Source organism: Sapajus apella, unplaced genomic scaffold, assembly GCF_009761245.1.
Source record: "Sapajus apella isolate SASKATOON/1434 unplaced genomic scaffold, GSC_monkey_1.0 scaffold12, whole genome shotgun sequence".
Lineage (NCBI taxonomy): Eukaryota > Metazoa > Chordata > Mammalia > Primates > Cebidae > Sapajus > Sapajus apella.
Genome location: NW_022436952.1, coordinates 35,102,681 through 35,126,275, shown reverse-complemented (window position 1 = coordinate 35,126,275; position 23,595 = coordinate 35,102,681). Strand labels below are relative to the sequence as shown.

At 41.5% G+C, this 23,595-nt stretch overlaps 1 protein-coding gene across 3 annotated transcripts in view; it reads right to left on the bottom strand.

Moving 5' to 3' along the window:
- Positions 1–23,595, bottom strand: part of MYO1D (myosin ID) — a 359,991-nt gene that overhangs the window by 115,841 nt on the left and 220,555 nt on the right. Inside the window, exon 21 of one of the 3 annotated variants that reach the window (XM_032280910.1) lies at positions 20,561–21,429. The exons of the other annotated variants lie outside the window; for them this stretch is intronic. Within the exon in view, the coding sequence (XP_032136801.1) occupies positions 21,373–21,429 (57 nt within the window). The 3' untranslated portion in view covers positions 20,561–21,372. Of the gene's footprint in view, positions 1–20,560; positions 21,430–23,595 lie in introns of those variants that run through there. 3 annotated transcript variants of the gene reach the window in all.

Genomic DNA, 23,595 nt, shown 5'->3' with positions numbered 1-23,595 from the left:
CAGTCTGGCCAACATGGTGAAACCCTGTCTCTGCTAAAAATACAAAAATTAGCTGGGCATGGTGATGGACTCCTGTAGTCCCAGCTAATCAGGAGGCTGGGGCAGGAGAATTGCTTGAACCCGGGGGGTAGAGTTTGCAGTGAGCTGAGATTGCACCATTGCACTCCAGCCTGGGCATCAAAGCAAGACTCCGTCTCAAAAACAAAAAGAAAACTCATATTAATTTTGTCATAATTCACAGGAGGAGACAAGTAAATCAATTTTATTCTTGATATCAATTAGGAAAGATCACCTCAAATATTTAACGGTAATCATTATTAAAATTAAAAAGGATGTATAAGGTTCTAATCATTAGTAAAAACAGAATAAATAAAACTTGACCAATGCAGCAACAGAAAAAAGAATGAAATAGCATGAGGGCATAAAAAATAGAAAACATTTGAATAACATGATTGAATTTAAGAAAAGTGTTTTTGTCAGTTGCTGTAAGAAATGTGAACAGGATTTAACTCCTTTATTGGATGATGAAGGATTATAGATTAAGTAAAAAACAAAATTTAACTATACTGCTTATAAAATTAAGATAAAAGCAGAAGTTTATGAATGAGAACAACATACATAATAAATTAAAGAGCTGGTTCTTTGAACAGACCAAATCCATGGCAAAGTCTCACCAATAAAAAAATAGGCAAAAACACAAATATTTAACTTTAGGAATGAGAAAGGGATTTAAGGAAGGGTGTGTTGACTTTTGAAATTATAAGAGGCCAGGAGCAGTTGTTTAAGCCTCTAATCCCAGCACTTTGGGAGGCTAAGACAGGAGGATCACTTGAGGCCAGGAGTTCATGACCAGCCTGGGCAACATAGCAAAATCCTGGCTAAAAACAAAAATTAGCTGGACATGGTGGTGTGTGACCGTAGTCCCAGGTACTCAGGAGGCTGAGGCGGGAGGATTGTTTGGCCCAGGAGTTTGAAGTTACAGTGAGCTGATCATGCCACTGCACTCCAGCCTGGGTGACAGAGTGAGATCTGTCTCATTAAAAAAAAAAAGAAGAAGAAATTATAACAGAAAAAACATTTATAATTGTAATTTCATATTAACGAAATGCATGATTTTTTTTTTAAGATGGGGTCTAGCTGTCTCACCCAGGCTGGAGTGCAGTGGCGCGATCTTGGCTCACTACAACCTCTACCTCTCAGCCTCAGGCAATCCTCCCACCTCAGCCACCCAAGTCGCTGGGACCACAGGCGCATGTCACTATGCCCAGCTAGTTTTTGTATTTTTAGCAGAGACAGGGTTTTGTCATGTTGCCCAGGCTGTCATGAACTCCTGAGATCAAGTGATCCTCCTGCCTTCGCCTCCCAAAGTGCTGGGATTACAGGTATGAGCCACTGTGGCAGGCCTGAACTGCATGATTTTACAGAAAAATATAAATTACTAAAATTGACTTAAAGATAAAAAAATTTCTATTTATAACTAGCAAAAAGTTTTTTTTACATTATCAGAAAAACACTCGCCTAGTTCTTACTAGGCACAGGTTATGTTACAGGCTCAGGTAATTCCTATCATACTTTTTTTTTTTTTTTGAGACAGAGTTTTGCTTTTATTGCCCAGGTTGGAGTGGCGCTATCTTGGCTCACTGAAACCTCCACCTTCTGCGTTCAAGAGATTCTTTTGCCTCAGCCTCCTGAGTAACTAGGATTACAGGCATGCGCCACCATGCCTGGCTAATTTTGTATTTTTAGAAGAGATGGGATTTCTCCATGTTGGTCAGGCTGGTCTCGAACTTCCAACCTCAGGTGATCTGCCCGCCTTGGTCTCCCAAACTACTGGGATTACAGGCGTGAGCCACCAGGTCCAGCCAATTCCTATCATATTTAAAATGCTATACAATATGGAAAAAGATAGACATCATACTGACTCATTTTATTTATCCTGCTAGCAAAACCTGCTGAATCTCTCTCCCTCTCTCTCTCTCTCACACACACAAACACCCAGAGATCAATGTAACTTACGAATACATACGCAAAAATCCAAAATAATTAACGAACTGGATTCAACAAGATAAACACCATGACCATGAGAGTATATTCCACAAGTGTAAGGGTGGATCACTAGTAAGAAATACCTCAATATAACTCAGTTTATTAATAGGTCACATTTACATGTTATTGGTGTGCTTGGCTGACTAGAATGATCTTCTTGGGGTCAGGCTTGGCGGCTTTAACCTGTTTGAGTCAAGTATGAAGTTCTGTATTTGTATTGTTTTTATTTTATAGTATACCACGGTATATAAAACAATACTTCATTTTACAGTAAGACGGTATTTACTGCTATTTTATCACTATAATAATCAGTTTTAGTTTTTTTTTCCTCTGGAGCATCTTTGCTTCAAACTTCCTCCCAGTAGCAACTGCTCCACAGTCTTCTGTCCCGGGAAACACTCTCCTCTTCCTTGGCTACTGCTCTCTACATACACCTCTAAGGGACTTCATTAACTTGGTATTCTTCCCACCTCCCTCCCCCATCCTCCGCCCCTGTCCAAAGCTATGCCTGACACACAAAGAACTTTAATGAAATTGTAGTGGTCACTTTATTTGCTTATATTTTGACATAGACACTTGGCTTTTTGGATGTACTATTCAACTTCTGTTCTTTGATTAGACTGCAGAGATAATGTTTATGCTCTTTTGATCTCAATTAACAAATTGATTTGGCTGCTCCTTTCATTCTGCTTTCCATTCAGAAACTTGGAAGACAGTTTGCTCTGGCTATCTGCAGGATACCTGGTGACTTCCTTTTCACCTTCTCTGTTCTCTGTTCATCTGTCTTTCCTAATCTCCCTCCTTCTCCCTTCCCAGCCCCTCTCCTTGTTCCTTCCTTATTCCTCAACTAGCTGTAACTCAGGAAGCCCAGCTCTGTGGGCTCACTGTGGAAATAATGGAAGCTTTGGCCTAACTGAGAGTTTATCCCTTTACAAGCAAACGTCTCTGAAAACAACACATTGCTTGAGCCCAGAGCCCTCACGCAAGCAGGCTTGATGGTCTTGAGGCGCTGTGAGGCAGCCAGGCCTCTCAGAGGGGTCCTGTGCAGGTGCTCTGGTCAGCAGTCCTGGCTTGAGCTCGGCCAGACCTGGGGCCAGACAAGTGAGTGTATGAGGGCTCCAGTGACTCCAACTCTCAGTTATCAAGCAACCCGGCCTTTGAATCTTCCTGAGGGCCTAGACATTGCGGAGCAGAGGCATACTGGCCTCACTATGCCTCTTCCAAATTCCTTACCAACAGAATCCAAGAACATGATAAAGTAGTGGTTGTTTCATTCCACTAAGTCTGGGATGGACTGTTACACAGCAATAGTACTTGGAATAAAATTTTGGAACAGGAGTGGGGTGCTCCTGAAGCATTATCCCAAATAGTTGGCATTGGCTTTGGGAAGTGGGTGGAAGCTGGAAAGGTCCTGAGAGACTGATGGGGGAATCACGGCAGGCCTTAAAGACGGGGTCAGTGAAGGCCTGAGGAAAACAGGGAAAACATTATTTCCAGACAGAGCAAAGGGGACCTTTGTTGGTAAGCAGGAGAAAATTTGACAACGCTGTTGCTTATGGGAAGGCAGAAAATAGGAAATGTACCTAACAAATGTGGTGATCTAGATAAGGAGATTTCTAGACAGAACACTCAAAGTCCCATCTGCCTGCTTCTTGCTGTCTATGAAAAAAATGTGAGAAGAGAGAGAGGACCTTAATAAAGAACTGTTGCACTCTCATGTAAAATTTAGAGGAAATATAAAGAAGCCTGCAATTGCTGGGCTTGAAAATAAAACTGTTTCTTATACACAGTTTCTCCAGATGGCAAATGATTCTCAAATTAAGAAATGGTTTCAGGGCAATGGATCAAATCCAGAGTGGGATTGTAAAATCCTTTGTTAAAGCCTTAGAGAGACCTAAGGCATTCATAGTATCTTCCAGACAGACTAAAAGAGGCTCTAAAGATCTTCAGGGCATGCCTTACAAATTCTATCTGTTAAACAGGGCTCCTGAGTCTTAAGGGTCTTGTCCCACAGTAGTTTACAAGGAGCCCAAGGTATGGGAGAGTTTATTTTGCAGAGATTTGTGGGTGTGTTTTTTGTCTAATGGAGTAGATACACAGTGAATCCACCAAAATTTCAAAGGATTGGACTGAAAGCAACAGAGACATGACAAAATGCAACAGGCTTTGGTCCCTAGCCCCAACCTTTTGTAGACAGGAAGCAGGCCAAGAAAGCTACTTAGCTGCAAACACAGACGGCCAGTGACTGTTACATTCTCCCCATTCCCTTCCTCTTTGAACAGAAGTGTCTGTGGTAGGTATCCCATCCCTAGATGACCACTGCACATTGGGTATGCGAGGCAGATAACTTTTCCTTTTAGTTGTTCTTCAGATTTCAGGAACTTTGCTTAAGGAACTGACCTGGATTGAATTAGATGAGATCCTGACCCTTGACCTTAAACCTGGTATTATAAGGAGATGAGACTTTTGGGACATTTTGGGAGTGAGTAAACACATTTTATTTTATTTTACTTCATTTTTTTTTTTTTTTTTTTTTTGAGCTAGGGTCTCACTCTGCTGCCCAGGCTGGAGTGCAGTGGTGCAATCATGGCTCACACCTTGAGCTCCTGGGCTCAAGAAATCCTCCACCTCAGCCTCCCAAGCAGCTGGGACTACCGGCATGTACCACCATATCCGGCTAATTAATTTTTTTTTTTTGGGTAGAGATGAGGTCTTTTTTTGTTGCCCAGACTGGTCTTGAACTCCAGGCCTCAAGCAGTCCTCCGGCCTTGGCCTCCTAAAGTGTTGGTATTACAGGTGTAACCACAGTGGCTGGCTGTAAGTGCATTAAAAGTGAGAGTAACGAAAATAATTTTAACCAGCAGGTAGAAAGTGGAGGATCTAAAACAAGTTTACACAAATTTTGACATTCCTTCCATAGAAAGATAGTCTCTACCCCTTGAATCTAGGCTGACCACATCACTGGCTTTTGACCAATAAAATGCAACAGAATTGGGGCTGTGTGACTTCGGAGGTTAGCTCAAAAAAGACAATACAGCTTCTGCCTTGTTCAATGGGACACTCATGTTTTGAGCGCTAGCCACCTTATAAGAAGTCCAACTACCGTCAGTTGTGGTGGCTCATGACTGTAATCTCAGCACTGTAGGGGGCCGAGGCAGGTGGATCACCTGAGGTAGGGGGTTCAAGACCAGGCTGGCCAATATGGCCATTTCTATTAAAAATACAAAAATTCGCCAGACATGGTGGTGCACACCTGTAGTCCCAGCTATTCTGGAGGCTGAGGCACAAGAATTGCTTGAACACAGGAGGCAGAGGTTGTGTTAAGCTGAGATCACGCCACTGCACTCTAGCCTGGGCAACAAAGCAGACTCTGTCTCAAAAAAAATTAATAAATAAAATAAAGAAGTCTGACTAACCGGAGCCTACCACGTTGTGAGGAAGCCAAGCATCTCCAAAAGGCCTCACAAGGCTCTCCAGTCAGCAGTCCCAGTGTCTGCGTCCTCCCCACCAAGGTGTCAGTTACAGTGAATAAGCCTTCAAACGGTTCTAGTCCCAGCCCTTAAGTCACCCCCAGCCTTCAAGTCTTCCCAGCTGAGGCTTCAGATACTACAGAGCAAAGAGAAGCCACCTGCTTTGCCCTTTCTTTTCTTTTCTTTTTTTTTGGGAGACAGAGTCTCACCGTTGTCAGCCTGGGCTGGAGCGCAATGGTACGATCCTGGCTCACTGCAACCTTTGTCTCCTGGGTTCCAGCAATTCTCCTGCCTCAGCCTCTCAAGTAGCTGAGATTACAGGTGCCTGCCACCATGCCTGGCTAATTTGCTTGTATTTTTAGTAGAGATGGGGTTTCACTACGTTGCCAGGCTAGTCTCCAACTCCTTACTTCAGGTGATGCACCCAGCTCGGCCTATCAAAGTGTTGGGATTATATGAGTGAGCCCCCGCACCCGGCCCGCCCTTTCTGAATCACTGACCTGAGAACCTATGACCACAACAGAGAGAATCCTTAACTTTGTACATGCATCATGGAAAGAATGCATAGTTTGGGATAACTAAGAATTACTTCCTTTACAAACAGGTAGTCACTTTCAACAATTTTTTAAAATTAACACATCGGATAAACACTAAAAAAATATTTCCCCACTTCATGAAATGGAATAAAATTCTTTTGCTTTCTCACAGATTCAGAGTTATTACAGTGAATGTTAATTAGTAAGTATGCTTTAAAACAGATGCATCTTCAGGCCTACTGGGCTCTCTATGACTGTACGCCTGGATCCCATGATCCAAACATCATACCAGTATGTGTGAGCCACCTGCTGTTTTAATGGTAAAACAAAACCTATTTCTACAAAACACGGACCCTGAGCAGCAATGAAAAACTGTCTTGAATCCAGTATAATCGACTTTATTCCCAATTGCCTGTTGTGAGCCTAGTACTATTGATCAACATTATTCAGGTCAAGGAAAATAATTGTAATCAACTGATTAAAAGGGCTAAGTTTATATCATTGATTGACAAGGGCTTTCAACCCTTGATTTTAACAGCTGATGAAAGCCACTCAGCAAAACTCTTCAATAAGTTTCTAACACCAGTTCACCTCAATGCACTGAATAAATAAAACATCTCCATATTCAACTTCAGTTTCTTCCCAATAGTCCAGATCCTGACAGGGATCAAGGGCACCATCAAGAAGAAAATTTACAACCTGTATAATGTTCTCATCACAATGGACTTGTACTTAACAAAATTAAATACAAATTCCTCTAGAGAGTGACACACAGGAAGCTGGGCCTCCCATAGCCTCCTCCATTAATTAATTAATTAATTAAAAATTTTTTTGAGATGGAGTCTTGCTCTGTTGCCCAGGCTGGAGTGCAATGGCACAATCTCAGGTCACTGCAACCTCCGCCTCCCAGGTTCAAGCAATTCTCCTGCCTCAGCCTCCTGAGTAGCTGGGATTACAGGTGACTGCCACCACACCCGCCTAATTTTTGTATTTTTAGTAGAGACAGGTTTACCATGTTGGCCAGGCTGGTCTCGAACTCCTGACCTCAAGTGATCCACCCGCCTCAGCCTCCCAAAGTGCTGGGATTACAGGCATGAGCCACCACACCTGGCAACTCCTCCATTAATTTAAATGTTTGGCTAATTTTTTTGTTTTGTTGCAAAAACCTCATTTGTAGCAAGCAAATTTGGCTCTTTCATATTTAGACTAAACATCAAATTCCTTACTAGAAAGGTGTTTAGAACCTACTAGGTTCATCGGTACTAGCCAAATGGGTAACTGCCTTCTTTTTGTTAAAATCTAAGGTCAGATATTGCCTGAATATTTGGCAGTTTGGGTTCCTGGGCTTGTCTTGTAACTTGGAGTTTAGTGGTTTCACAAAAAACTGAATTTTAATTCCAAATAGACTGCTCTGAGGACATAGCTCAAGAAATCACTTCAACAAGTTTTTAATACCAAGCTGTCTAGTGGAACTGAATTAAATCTCTTGAGTCTTCCTGTACTTTCAGTTTTCATATATTGCAACCATCAATATGCCTGCCTGTAAGAGACCGACTTCCTTTTAATTACTGCTTCAGATTTATTGTTTCAGGCTTGGGAATGAGATAATCAAATTCATCACAAGGGTACATAAAGCAAGACAAATGGTCCAAGAAGGCGTCCCGTGGAAAGAACATACAACATTTGGCGCACAAACTCTGTCCCATCTACTCTGACTCTGTCCCATCTATTTGGGAGGTAAAAACATCCTCCCATTTTCATTCTGATTACAGTTCATTTGGGCCAATGGCTTTCAACCATGGCCGTATATGAGAATCACAGGGAAGACTGTGATATATTTGGTCTGGGCATCTGCAGTTTGTAAAAGCTCCCCAAGTGATTCAAATCACACGTAACCATTGATGTAGGCAAAACGACTAAATAATTGGGTTCTGGATAGTCAAATTATTATTTTACAAAGCTAATTATTTTACTAATTGAATCAAGTTCTGTATTATCTATTTTAAATTTATTTTTTTCCTCTCTCTTAAAATATCAACCTAATTAAGTTGCTTTCCTTATTAGTCTTTAATTGAATTTTTTTGGCCTTACAAATTAATGACCCTCTCAATGCAAAATGAAAAATGATTCACTCATCATTTTAGGCTTATTTTTCTTATCCTATTTTGAGTCAGTATACACTAACAACTATTTTGGGTATAAGTGTTTTTTTATTGTAGCCTGGGCATTTTGGATATTGTGTTATGAGACTCTACTAAAAGTGGGCCAGGAGGAGAAGCGGAGGACCAATGCTTCACTGCTGGATGGGAGCGGAAGTCCAGGCCCCTTAACATGGCTTCCATTGACACCACGCTGTGGAGAGTATGAGAGGCGACTCATAGCCTCCAAGAGGGGGTGGAAGCCTAGGCACGTCCCTCAGCTTCTGCTGACATCCTGAGAGGGGTTGGGTACCTCATTACCCCTGGACTCCCCACTGAACCTCCTTGATACCACCCAGCAGGGAAGGGTCAGGAGAAGGGTACCTCTTTACTGCCAGGCGAGGGTGGAGGGCTAGGCTTTTCACTAGGCCTTTGCTGATGAGAGCTGGAGGTACTGCATATTTTCCCCTGGTGCTTTACTAGAGAAGGGTGTTTATTGTCAAAAAGAATTCTGTTTTGCTAGGCTACCCCTTTCCTGTACTTTCGGCAAGAGAGAGCAGGCTCTTCTCTTCGCCCTCTGGTGTTTCTGGAATGGCAGGCTTCTCCAGCATCCAGTCTGGGATAGAAAGGAGCCAAAAAGAAAGGTCAGAGAAACCCTCTCTGCCAAATTCCTTTGGAGTCCTGAAGTCCCTAGCTGGTCCACCTTCCTTTCTCTAGCATTCAGAATGTTTCTAGATTTGTTTTATAATAAAATGTCTAGGGTTTTTAGCTGTATTTAGTGAGACAGGTAGGGAGAAATGCATCTCTTCCATTTTGTTCAGAACTGGAAAGCCCAACTTCTCATTCTAGATAATGCCCCAAACAAATTAGAAATGTAGTTTCTCCTTAGGGGGTTCATGATGTAGGTGAGGGGCCAGGAGGCACACATCACAGGCTGGACAATGGGAACTACATTTGGAGAGAAGAAACTGCACGTTTCCCTCTCTTTAAAATGTTGATAATTTCTCAAACGTGCAGGTCACGCTTAGACTTTTCTCTGGAGCTTCAGATCGGCATTTCTGCCTGTCTAGGGAAAGTACAAACAGAGGTCTCCTGGAGAGCCCAGGGGGACTACATACTTGACCTGGACAAAATGACACTCATCACCTTACCCTTACTACTCTTCTTTCTCAGGGCCATATCTCAATAAAGTGCCACCAGCCATACCACCTCCAAAGCCCAAAAGAGAACGCCTCTATTTCCCCAAGTCATCCATTCTTACCTGGGAGGCAGGCCCAAGCTCTGAAGCCACACTGCTCAGGGTCCAATTTTGGCACTACTTCTAACAGACTCTGTATCTTCAGATGAGCCCCATCAATGCTCTGTGCCTCAGTTCCTTTACATTCAAGTGGGGTTAATAATACTACCTAACTCACAGGGAGGATGAAAAAATTATCTAAAGTAATACAGGTAGAAAATTAATCTAGTGCCTGGCTCATAGGAAATATAAAAAAAAATGTTAACCTTAATTAAGAATAACTCAGAAACCTCTTACATCTTGTATCTTCTCTCCATTTCTGGTGTCACTTTATCTGTTGAGATTATTCCAAGAACCCCTGAAATGATACTTATTTCACCAGCCTCTTGTCACTTTGGTGTATATTTTAATGCTGTCAGAATTAGCTTTCTAAGTACACAAACCTCATCACGCCACTTAAAAGTGGTTGCCCTGCATTGTTAATAGCACCGGAGCACACGCCCCTTTTAAGAGCCTGAAAAAACCTATGAGAGCCCAGGGCAAGCATGCACAAGCATTTGCATATACACGTTGAGCATACCTTATCCAAAGTGCTTGGAACCAGAAATGTTTTAGAGTTTGCAGTTTATTCAGATTTTGGGATAGTTGCATATATGTAATGAGATATCTTGGGAATGAAACCCAAGTCTAAACATGACATTCATTTATGTTTCCTATAAATCTTATTTACATAACCTGAAGGTAATTTTATTTTTCCTTTGGGGATATTGAATAAGCTGTGCTGTGTGCCTGTGTTTTCACTGCAACCCGTCACATGTGGTCAGATGTGGAATTTTCCACTTGTGGTGTCATATTGGTGCTCAAAGTGTTTTGGAATTTGGAGAGTTTTGAATTTTGGATTAGGGATGCTCAACCTGTACGTATGAGCCTCCTCAAATGTTTCCTTGTCCTGAAAAGCCATTTCTGCCATCTTCTGTGCAGTCTCATAGCACTTCATGTTCACCTTTGCATTTGCATTTAACAAGCTTCACTGTGATTGTTTGTATTTGCCTCTCCCACTAACCGACAAGCAGAAGCTGCATCTTTGCATCCTTATTTCCCTACTACCTACCAGGTGGGTGGTAGATGATGGAATTTATTGAATGTGTGGAAGACAGTAAAAGCTATGGATGGGTTCAAAAGGTTCTCCTTGCTTAGGAGACTGATGGTTCCCACGTGTTCCTCTTTATCAAAGCCAACCCTTAATCACAGCCTTAAAGCTTGATTCTTACTGGTTACCTTGTAGGTATTTTCCCCTTTCTCTCCTTATCTCCCTCCCCATGCTCTTGTCCACTCTCATGGTTGCAGCTACCATACATTAATGGCTTCCAAATCCATGTCTCTGCTAAGGACTGAATGTTTGTGACCTCCCAACATTCACATATTGAAACCCTAATCCCCAGTGTGGTGGTATTTGGAGGTGGGGCCTATAGGAGGTAATTAGGTCGTGAGGGTGGAGCCCTCATACTGGGATTATGTCTCTATAAGAAAAGACAGGCCAGAACCTGCTTCCTCCCTCTCTTCCCCATGTAAGGATACAATGAGAAGGCAGCCCATCCTCTGTGAACCTAAAGGAAAGCCCTCATCAGAGCTCAAACATGCCGGCACCCTGATCTTGGACTTCTAGCCTCCGGACTGGAAGAATAAATTCCTGTTGTTTAAGCGACTCAGTCTGTGGTTTCTCGTTACAGCAGCCTATGCTAAGATAGTCTCCATCCAAGGTTGCTCTATGACTGTGTATTGGGCCTTGCCTCAAATGAAGCCCATTTGAGACTGAACTTTCTCACACTCTGCTACCACATCCCTGCTTCTCTTTCTCTATTTCCCAACCTGGTGAGTCACCAAGGCCCGTTGCTCTAGCTTGTAAACAGGTCTTGAACCCATCTCCCCATCTTTATGGTCCTGCTTGAGTTTGGGTCCTTGTAATTTCTTAAGCAGCCTCTTAACTGCTTTTCCTGTCACCAGTCTTGACCTCTCCAACTCAACCATCAACACGCATTTATAGAGCACCTACTGTAGGGCAGGCAGTGTTCTGGGAACAGGAGAGCCCCCGAACCTTCTTCCATGGAGTCTATGTTCTAATGGGGGTGTAGGGGAGCCAGACTGTAAAGAACTCTAATAATGTGACAGGTGGTGATGTGGCCTATGAAGAAGAATAAAGTGTGTAAAGGGATACAGAGGGGTAAGATGGAGTTGAGGGTATCATTTGGAAGAACCCTTTTAAGGTTATATTTGGGTAGAGGCCTGAATGAAGTGAGGAAGCCATTCAGTTATCTGGGAGAACACTCCAGGCAGAATGAAAACCAAGAGCAAAGATTAGACAGTGAGGGTACTGAAAGCTGACTTCGTCAGACTCTGATTTCTACAGGCACGGGATTGCCAGTTTGCAAGGGGGCAAAGAGAAGTTTCTAATTATGGAGCATTTGACTGTGTGATAAAAACAATGCTGAAGGCTTTCCATGCATTATTTCATACACCTAATTTTGGGCTTCAACATTCCACTGAGGGGGGTGATACTGTTAAAACGGGGCATGAATTCAACAGCCACCCATCTGCTTCCACATATCTTAACACTTGTGTTGCCAGACCCCACTGGGGTGTGATTTTTCTTTTGTCCTTTACCATTTGTAGTGTAATGATCTTTAAATGCAATATAAGATATTTTTTACAACTCAAGAAGTTTTGTGGAAGGCTATGAGATGGGATGGTAAGGGCAGACATAAGAGGTGGCTCCCAAGAAGCAGAATGGCTGCTCCCTCAACAGGAGCCAAAGTAGTAGTTCAGCTAACTCAGGAGAGAGGACCTGAGCCTGTCAACTTTACTTGCTCCCACTAGCTATACCTTAACCATGGCACACTGTAAAGAGGTCTATGCTTAGATATGATTCTGATAAAATGAAATCCTTCTAATGTTTATTATATTAAAAAACCAGATTCGCCGTGTACTGCAGAACTTCATCATAACAATTCTGTGTAAAGAAAGTTAGCTTTGGACCTTAGCCAATAACAGGGAAACAAACCCATTTATTTAATGGCTACAGTCCAGGAACAGCATAGGTCACCTCCCAGTGGGGTGTGTGTGTGGTGGTGGGGGGGTTGTTGCCAAGTGAGACAGTATATGCAGATGTCGCGTATAAGAAATGAAAGTCACCAAATATAAGGTGATTTCTTTATCTTATACTACTCTTGCTTAAGGAAAATTTTTGATGAGACTGTCCTCAAACATTAAACTATGGTCTATGAGTTAAAGAAGACCTAATTTTTGATACAGATCACAGGATCATGAGGCTTTCTAGAAAACACACACTTTCTCCAACTCTGTCTTAGTCCATTTAGGTGGCTATGACAAAATACCATAAACTGGTTGCTTATAAAAAACAGAGATTTACTCCTCACAGCTCTGGAAGCTAGAAGTCCTAGATGAGGGTGCTGGTGGCCTTCTTCTAGATTACAGATGGCCAGTTTCTTGTAGTGCCCTCACAGGGCAAAAAGGCGGGGGTCTCTCTGGGGCCTCGTGTATAAGGTCGCTAATCCCATTATGAGGGTAGAGACCTCCCAAAGGTCCCATCTCTGAATTCCATCACCTTGGGGGTTAGGATTTTGACATATGAATTTTGGGGAAACACATTCAGACTTCAGCATTCTCTGTCTCTCTATCTTTCACACACATACATGTAAGTGGGAAAACACTCTAATGGCAGAATTGAATTTGGGGGCAACTCCAACTTTTAACAGATGTTTCCAAGAAGTAGCCAAAACAACAAATGTGAAAAAATTTGGGGAACAGAATAGTAAGATAAGTGGTTCTCATCTCTGGCTGCATAGTACAGTCACCTGGGGAGCTTTATTTTATTTTTCCTTTAATTTTTTTTTTTTTTTTTTTTGTAGAGGCAGGGTCTTGCTATGTTGCCCAGGCTGGTATTGAACTCCTGGGTTCAAGCGGTCCTCCCACTTTCGCTTCCCAAAGTGCTGGATTATAGGTGTTAGCCATCGTGCCCAGCCAGCCTGAGGAGCTTTAAAACATGCTGATCCCTAGGTCTACCAGCAGAGATTTGATTTCATTGATCTGGAGTGTGACCTGGGTAACAGAAATTTTAAGAACTCTCCAGGCCATTCTAACGTGCAGCTAAAGTTGAGAACCCCTGAGTTAAACTACTAACATTTTTTATTTGGCTTTAAAAGTGGAAACTAAATATAAAAATCAAATCTTCTAAATAGCAGGTTAACAGTAAAATCGCTATATTTTTTCTGCCCTTGAAACTGTAGTACCTTTTCTTCTTTGAGAAGGCAGGATTGCAATTGACAGAAACAAACTGTACAAATAACAGTACAATGTGGCAGCTCTCTTCAAAGGTGCTGGTTTTTTCCCTCCTAAAATAAATGAAGACGTTTTCTTTTTTTCCTTTCTAAAATCCATTTTTTTTTTTTTTTTTTTTTTTTTTGAGATGGTGTGTTGTTCTTGTCGCCCAGGCTGGAGTGCAATCGTGTAATCTCCACTCATTGCAACCTCCGCCTCCCGGGTTCAAGTAATTCTCCTGCCTCAGCCTCCTGAGCAGCTGGGATTACAAGCATCCACCACCCACCCCGCTAATTTTTGTAGTTTTAGTAGAGATAGGGTTTCACCATGTTGGCCAGGCTGGTCTTGAACTCCTGGACTCAAGTGATCTGCCTGCCTCGGCCGCCCAAAGTGTTGGGATTACAGGCGTGAGCCACTGCGCCCGGCCCTTTTTTGTATCCCAGTGGACCTTCAGAGCTCTGGATATGCACACCAGGGCCAATACACACACTGTCATCTTGATTATTCAGTTTTCTGCGGGTCTACACGTCACTAATCCTCAAAAGGTTAAAACAAACTGTTTTAGAAAGCTATTATTAATGTAAGAAAGACATAGACAGATAAAGAAAATGGGAGAGAGAAAGAAAACAACTTTGGTAATTAAGTTAGGTAGAAAGATACCTAACTTTGTGGCTACTTCTGGTTTTGAGATGCGAAGAACCTGCACTGAAATAGTGTGCTAGTGATCAACTTCTCTGAGAATTAATTTCTTCATCTATAAAATGAGACTTACTTCCTGACCAGGATTCTTATAATGATTGAGATATAGTCTGGTCAAAAGACTTAAGAAACACCTGGCATGACACATGCGATGAATGTTATTTCTGTTATTTCTTTTCTCTTAAAACAGATTTTTTTTTTTTAGATGGGGTCTCGCTGTGTTGCTCAGGGTGGGGTGCAATGGTGCAATCTCGGCTCACTACAGCCTCTGCCTCCTGGGATCAAGCAATTGTCCTGCCTCAGCCTCCTGAGTAGCTGGGACTACTGGCTAATTTTTGTATTTTTTGTAGACACGGGTTTTCACTATGTTACCCAGGCTGGTCTCAAACTCCTGAGTTCATGTGATCTGCCTGCCTCAGCTTCCCAAAGTGCTGGGATTACAAGTGTGAGTCACTGCTCCAGGTCCTAAACAGAATTTGAGTTTCATGTGTTATATGTCAGAAGGAGGGACAGGTAGCAGGTGGCTGTTGGAACTGGGGAACTGGCCTAGGTCAAACACACTCAGGATAAGGGGCTAGGTCACACACACAAAGGTGTGAAGCCCAGCTCCATTCCTGGTGAGCTTTGTGACCGAGGCAGATTGCTTCACCTTTCTGAGCACCATTTGCCTCTTGAGAGCAAGGTATTACTGTGCTGTACACCTACAGGGCTGCCATAGTGAGCAACCCAGGCACTGTGCCTGATGAGCTGGTGGCTTCCCTGCCTCTCCCACGGGTCCACAAGGCTTGTAGGCAGAGGCTACATGACGCATGCTTGCAATGCCAGTGCCTGCCAAATGCACAGTACATGGGAGGTTCTCCAAAATGTTTATTGCATAAAAGAGAGCTCTGATAAAGACAGCTGTCTAAAGGAAGCCTATTATTGCCTCAGCTTAGTGACATCCATTTCTGCAAATGTAGAGGTTTTAAAAATATATACATCTCCATGTACGGCTTTGTTTTAAAGCCATCTTGCCTCTGGCAATCTGACCTCTGGATAAATTAAGGTGCTACTGTACTAATTTGCTTACACTTCGGTTCTTAAAAGGCATTGTGTTTCTTTAAGAAGATAGCTTTTTAAAGGAGTCATAAATTGGCCCTAGTGGTTGGTGCTTTCAGACATTGCTTTGAGACATCTTTTACATATGAAATTGAATTTCCAAATACAGTACTGATGAAAATGGACTCCACTTTGTGCCTGAAAGCAGTGACTTTTGGTATTATAAATTGGTTTGCTTATTGATCAGATTTTTGCATATGTAAGGAAAAACACATTAAAGAAAGAAAAGCAGTTTGCTTAGTACTGTTTGGCATAAGCAGCTGTCTCCAGCCAGTGTAACAAAAGGCGTTTGCTTCTGAACATGTCAGGAAAATCATCAATAGGGAAGCTCTGAAATTCTGACTTCTTTCTCTCTTATTAACAAAAAAAAGAGAGAATGTGGCTTAGTCATCACATTTCTTAGAAGTATTTTAAAACCACATGGCTCACTCAAATCCAATAATAAAGTCAGTGAGTGCTAAAAAGAAGTTATAAGAAGCAGGGGAAAGATGGTTTCATTGTCAAAGCCATCAGGATAAGAAAAAATTTCTTGAAAAATTAAACTGAAACTTTGACATGTGTATTTTTCTAAATTTCTCCATAATATAGACATCACTTTTTTTCTAAGAAGAGAGGTTTCCAAATATCTAATTTTGCTAAGTAACTCTCTTTGTTATAACATGCGGAAATATAAACATTGGACAAGATGTTCAAAATAATACAGCTCCCAGGACCTGCTGAGAATTAATTAGGAAGGTAAATTTATTACTTAAATAAATTAATAAAGCTGAGTGCCACTCAGGGTCTGACATTAAGGGATTATATACTTTCCATTAAAGAGAACTAATAAATATAGTTTAAAGGACTGAGGGAGGGCCGAGGGGGTGAGTAGGCTAGTGCACACTAGCACAGGCGGTGCCAGACATCAGCTGACTGCCTCCATTGAGGTTACCATGGAAACCCCTTCCTTTGGGACACTGCCATGAGGGTAGGGTGCTTTAGAAATGGTGATGGGGCGCAGACCAGCAGGTGGATTGATTTCAGCAGGGTTCGCCCTGCACACATTACAAGGACAATCCATCTTCCAAATGAAACGGTATCTTTCCAGCAAGTCACGTCAAATAGAGTAATAAACCATGAAGTCTGGCATAATTACAGTCCATTTACCTTTACAAAACAGTCACATCGGTTCAGATAATTGTCTCTTCTCTCTCCCCTGCTCGCTTCCTATTCTCCACAGAACTAAAGGGGGTATTCGTGCAATTAATTGGCTGCTTCCTTAGACTATATCAAAACAACATTAATGGGCAGATTCAAACATTCTTCAAACCAACACAGCAGGCAAAACTAACATGACTCAACAACAAAAGAAGGGTAAGAAGGATTCTAGCCGAGGTAAGGTTATATGTTTCGGTTTATGTGGTCTCACTCAAAACTGGTGAACAGATTTTTTGTTTACGCAAATTAAACTCAGTCTTGGCAATCTGCTCCATGGATGCTGGTTTGGGAGGGCTAAAGCCCAAATGAACTCGAGTGGCAGAAGTGCATTTATTCAAGCAACATGCTTCAGCCATGGGGAGCGATCTCTCCCCCCAATTTATAGTGATCTCTAGCATGATTCTCAAAGAGACTGTGATCAAAGTTTTGGACATAACATTGCTAATTACGTAGGTTATTTCTTGCTTCTGTTTTCCATATCAAGCCTCAGCAACCACAAGTTTCCCAGCTTCACAAAACATTTAAATTCTGACCCTACCACCCTTGTAAAAATTGTAACCTTTCTTAACAATTTTAGAATGAATGCTTTAATTCAATATTACATACAAATATAGTATAGAGAATGACTCAAAGGGAATGATGCTAATTTGACAATAATGCAGATTCCGCTTGGCTGAAACCCTAACTTTAGCGTGCAATATTTATATATAGAAAGGGGTCACCTGTAACTTCATGTTTCATGCTCAGATTGCTGTTTACAATTATTTGACTATGCCATTTGTGAGAACAGTGTTTGCTGAAAAGAGTCTCAAAAACCTGTCACGATTTCCTGTTTTTATCTTTCCTGTGTGAGTGACTAGAAACATCACTAAATGGTAAATTGATCAAATAATTCTTGCTAATGGAAGAAGGGAAAAAAGTGCCAAATTTATCTTTCAATTATATTTACTTAGGCTTACAGAAAGATCAATCTTTGTCTCCTGAAAATAAACCAACTAATGACGAAGAGTGGGGAGACGGTTCTAATAAAGATTGATAACCCAGTGTGTACTGAGTTATATATTTTAGGATAATAGAAAAATACATGATATAACTACATACCTATTAGAATGGCTAAAAGAAAAAAGACTATCAAATATGGGTGAGGATGGAAGTGACAGAAACTCTTATTCACTCCTGGTAGAAATGCAAAATGATACAGCCACTTTGGAAAAAAATTGGCAGTTCTTACAAAGCTAAATTTAGTCTTACAACATGATTGAGTAATAGCACTCCTAGGTATTTACCCAATAGATTAAAAAACTTGTGTCCATACAAAAAATGTGCTTGCAAATATTTATAGTAGCTTTATTCATAGTTGCCGAAAAGTGGAAGCAACCAAGATGTTCTTCAATAGGTGAATGGAGAAACAAATGATGGTACCTCCATATAATGAACCATTTCTTGACTTAAAAATTGTGCTACGAAGCCATGGAAAGACATGGTGGAACCTTAAATGCTTACTGCTAAGTGAAAGAAGCCAATCCGAAAAGGCTACATTCTGTATGATTTCAATTATATGACATTCTAGAAAAGGCACAATTATAGAGACAGTAAAACGATTAGTGGTTCCTGTGGGTTCAGGAGGAAAGAGGGAAAGGAATGAACAGATTACGCACACAGTATCTTCAGAGCTGTGAAATTGTTCTGTATGATACTGTAATGGTGGATACATGACACTATATGTTTGCCAAAACCTATAGAACTCAACAGCATCAAGAGTGAACTTTAATGTGGGTAACTCAAAAAAAATGAGGAGGTTGGGGGATTTCAGGAAGGAAAACAAAATGTGACAAGAGAATCTACCTATATCAAAAGGTAGGGGCTGGGTGCGGTGGCTCATGCCTGTAATCCCAGCACTTTGGGAGGCCAAGGCAGGTGGATCACCTGAGGTTAGGAGTTCAAGAGCAGACTGGCCAAGATGGTGAAACTCTGTCTCTACTAAAAATACAAAAAAATTAGCTGGGCATGGTAGCATGCGCCTGTAATCCCAACTACTCGGGAGGCTGAGGCACAGAATTGCTTGAACCCAGAGGTGGAGGTTGCAGTGAGCTGAGATTGCACCACTGCACTTCAGCCTGGGCGACAGAGCAAGACTCCATCTCAACAACAACAACAACAACAACAAACAGGTATGAAACAATCTCACTGAAGAGGGTGGGAGGAAAAGGTAGGTGCTGACCTAAGTAACTCTGGAAATGAGTGGAGTGTGTAAGACTAAAGGGCAAAGGAAGTGCATGTAGCACTGCACTCTGTTTGATAAGGTTGTGCCTCACAGGGGTACAGGTTAACAATTCCGATACTGCTATCCATGTATATTGGAAACGAACCATTAGGTAAATGGACAGTGGATGGTGCAAGCCAGGTTTCTCACTTTTGGACAGGGAATTTAAAGATAAGCAATGGGGGAAGGCTAGAATGACTCATTTGGTCACGGACTAGAGTGAGAGACATTAGTATAAACTCATGTTTAACTTCATATAAAGATGGTCACATATACAAATATTTATAAGGCTGTGCATATATACAGATTATACACATATATTTCTGTGCTGCGCCAGCTGAGAGGACCTAAAAGAAATGAATCCCCGGTAGCAACAAGCACATCTAGTACTCAGATCTCTGTTTCTTTCTTTTTCTTTTTTCTTTTGTAGAGACAGTGTCTCACTATTTTGCCTAGGCTAGTCTCAAATTCCTGGGCTCAAGCAATCCTCCCATCTTGGCCTCCCAAAGTGCTGGGATTACAGACATGAGCCACCATGTCCAGCCTAGTAATGTTCTAACACTGGATTATGTGATGATTGCACACCTGCATAAATTACTAAAAGTAACTATACCTTATATTGGGTGAATTTTATGGTATGTAAAAATACTAGTTTGTTAGGGTGACCATGACAAAGTATCATAGACTAGGTGGCTTAAAGAACAGAAATGTATTTCCTTGCAGGTCTGGAGGCTGGGAGTCCAAGATGAAGATGTTGGTGGGGTTGGTGTCGTCTGAAGGGCTTCTCTCCTTGCCTTGCAGATGGCTGTCTTCTCTCTGCCTTCACATGGACTTCCCTCTGTACCTATGTTCTCATCTCCTCTCAGGCGGACACCAGTCATACTGGATTAGGGCCCACTCTTATGATCCCACTTTAACTTAATTATCACTTTAAAGATTCTGTCTCCAATACAGTCACATTCCGAGATACTGGGGGTTTGGACTTTGATACATACATTTTGGGGGAACACAATTCAGTCTGTAATAGTGAATTATACCTCAAGAAAGCTGTTGTAAAAAGTCAGTATGGTGAGAAAAGAAAGGGTAGGGGTATGTGTGAGGGGAGGTGCAGTCTGGGCTAAAACAGACCAAAGAGATGGAACTACCCAGTGCCATATGACGGAATAATTTTACTTCTAGATATGTAAATGTAAACCTACATAGAATTCTGTTTTAAAAAAAAGGTTTAAAAGGCAGTCTTTGGCCAGGTGTGATGTGGCTCATGCCTGTAATCCCAACACTTTGGGACTGAGGCTGAGGCAGGAGGATTGGCTGAGGCCAGGAGTTCCCGACCAGCTTGGGCAACATAGTGAGACCCTGTCTCTACAAAAAAAGTTTCAAAGTTTATCCAAGAGTAGTGGTGTGCATCTGTAGGCCTAGCTTCTTGGAAGGCTGACGAGAGGGGATTGCTTGAGCCTAGGAGTTTAAGGCTGCAGTGAGCTATGATCACACGACTGCATTCCAGCCTGGGCAACAGAGTGAGAACCTATCTCTTAAAAAAAAAAAAAAAGGCAGTCTGAACAACTTGGGAAATTTAAATATGGACTGAATATTAGATTATGGAAAGGTTAATTTTGTTAGCAATGAAAATGGTATTGTGGTTATGAAGATGAATGTCCTTATTCTTAGGAGATGCACACATATATTTCAAGGGTGAAGTGTCGTAAGAGAGAAATAAAACATATATGGCAAAAAATAAACCCTTAGTGAATATAGGTGTGGGGCACATGGGTGTTCCCTGTACTATTCTTTCAAATACTCTGTAAGTTTGAAAATTTTCATAATAAAAAGTCAGAGGGATAGAATTAGTAGTGAACTCTGAGGGCACAGAATGCTCTCAAGTTAGCAAAGATCTGCTATCAGAGATTTCCTTTATTCCCTTCCTTCCTTGCTAACCGAAGTAGAAAATATATTCTCCTAAAGCTTGCACCCAATTATAGCTCTTTATAAGTGAGTGAGAAATGGTTAGTGTCTGTCTCTGCTCCATAAAGTCTAGAATAACACATAACATAGATTTAAAAATTTTTAAAGTTTGGCACAGAGGAGGCCAAGAAGTCTGGTGATAGCTCATTTCAGATAACAAATGGCAAGACCTCTTTTAGTTAGAGTAGCAGACTGGGAGCCTGGGGCTGAATATGGCCTATAGACATGTTTTTTTATTTGGCTTGCAAGGCATTTTAAAGTTAGTTTATAATACTTAACGATCAGGAGACTTTACATAAAATGCAGACTTAGGGTTTTTGTAGGCAAATCCAAAGCTTTGGCCCACTGGATTCAGGCATGGCCATAACCTTCTGGAGTGGCAGTTGCCATGTCATGAAGTATATGCTGCATTCACGTCTATACCCGTCCGACTGCTAAAGGCATCTGACTTTGTGACAAAGAAAACATGCAAACTTAAACATTATAGGGTATATATAAGAAAGAAAATAGGCAAATAGGAAATTGTCCTTTCTGACAGAATTCCCTTTACCACCATCCTGGCTGTCTTTCCCTTCATATGGTTGTGGCAAATGAGAATGTCATATTGGGAGGAGGTAACATTGAAGGGAGGGTATCCGGGAATTTATTGTAATTTTTGGGTTCATAATACCTTTGTCCAACAGTAATCAAAACAGTAATTGGCACAAGGATATCTAACAGACCAACAGAACAGAGCAGAGAATCCAGAAAGAGATGTACAGACACTTGGTTTATGACAAACAGCACTGAAGAGCAATGGGAAAAATGATCCCCCCCACCACATAGAACACACAAGCACATGCACCATAAATTACTATCTATGTAGTCATTTAAAAACACACTACCACGCAACGCATGGCTGAAAGAGGAACTCATGATGGAAATCACAAAATAATAAAAACTGAACAACAAAGGTAATATCACACATAATGTGAAGTTCAGCTCAAGCCATTCTTGAATACAAATTTACAGTCTTCAATGAATTTTTAAGACTAAATTTAAAAATGAAAGCAGTTAAGACCCCGACTAGAAAAGGGTAGGAAAAGACCAACCTAAAGAATGAAGAAGAAAAAATAAGAGCAGAGGTAAATTAAAAGATAAGAAAATCAGTAAGAGAGACAGATCTCTAGCAAAACCGATTTTGGAAGAAATGAGAAAAAGTATACATAATCAATATTAGGAACACAAAGGGGTGTTAACCTATAGGTATAATTAAGAGCTCTTTACTCTACTGTTCCACATACGCTTCTCTTTAAGGATGCTGAAATCTCCCCCAGGCTTGAGTGATCATTTACTTAATCTGCTTTACTTTCCTCTTTACTTACATCCTCTTCTTATCCCCCTTCATAGGTAGCTTGCTTTCTTCTTTTTTTCCTTCTCTTTCTCCTTCTATTTTTACTACAGTATGACATGCATGCCCTAGAGTGCAAAATCTCAAGTAAACAGCTTTATGAGTTCTTACAAATGTACACCTGTGAAACCCCCACCAAATCAAGCTATTACACATTTCCAGTCCCATCCCCCCACAACCCCCGAAGGCTCCTTCCTCCCTGCTCATGTCTCTGTGTCTTTGCTGTTCCTCCTGCCTAAAATGCTTTATACCAGGTAAACATGTGGTTCATTCCTTAACTTCTTCAAGTCTTTGCTTAAATGTCAACTTCTCAGTGAGGCCTGGTCACCCTATTTAAAATTATAACACCCCTCACAGTTTCCATCTTCTTTCCTGATTTTATTTTTTCCCTTATCCCTTTCTGTGGACTACATCATGTGTATATGTATATACACATACACATACTCTCCCCCATTGGAATGTAAATTCCAAGACTGCAGAGATTTTGCCCGTTTTGACACCTCTGTGTTCCTAATACCTATGTGGCTGGCACATAATGAACACTTAGTAATGATCTGGATTGAATGGTTTAGTCATTGAGGGTGTGATCAGATGATATGATATATACTGCCTAAAATCCCAAAGAAGGTAATTTCTAGACTGCCATTCTCTCTGACCCAGATGTAATTTAAAATCTCCCATCTCCTATCCACTTGAGGTCCCTTAAGTCTCTGTACATTACAACTCAAATCCTAGCAGGAAGAAATGAGAACCAGGATGCTGCAAAAAGCAACTCTCAAGAGGCGGTGTGCAGTTGGCTGCAGCATCTCAGGGGGCGGGGGCAAAGGAGGATCGTTCCACCCAGTGCGGAAAGCCAGCAGTTCATGGTCTGTAGGGAGGAAGATGTTACTTAATCTATCCCTGGTGACCCATGGGACATGGCTGATGTGCCCATTAAAGTTAGTTGCAGATTTGTACACATTCAATGTATTAGGAGATGTAAGGATAGTGGAATTCGGCGGGTATTTTTTATAGTACCATAGGGAAACCACAAATATTGGTCCCACAGTGCATGGCTGGAGGCAGTTAAGGAAACAGAGGAACCACTTTCTGCTACGTTCAGGAATGATTAGACATACTACCAGATTGCAACTTCAGCTGAATTTTCACCCATCCTGGAGGTTCATGAGCACAATTTTAGGTCCTGTTTGACAAAGACTGGGAACCAGGCACTTGGAGTGGGAG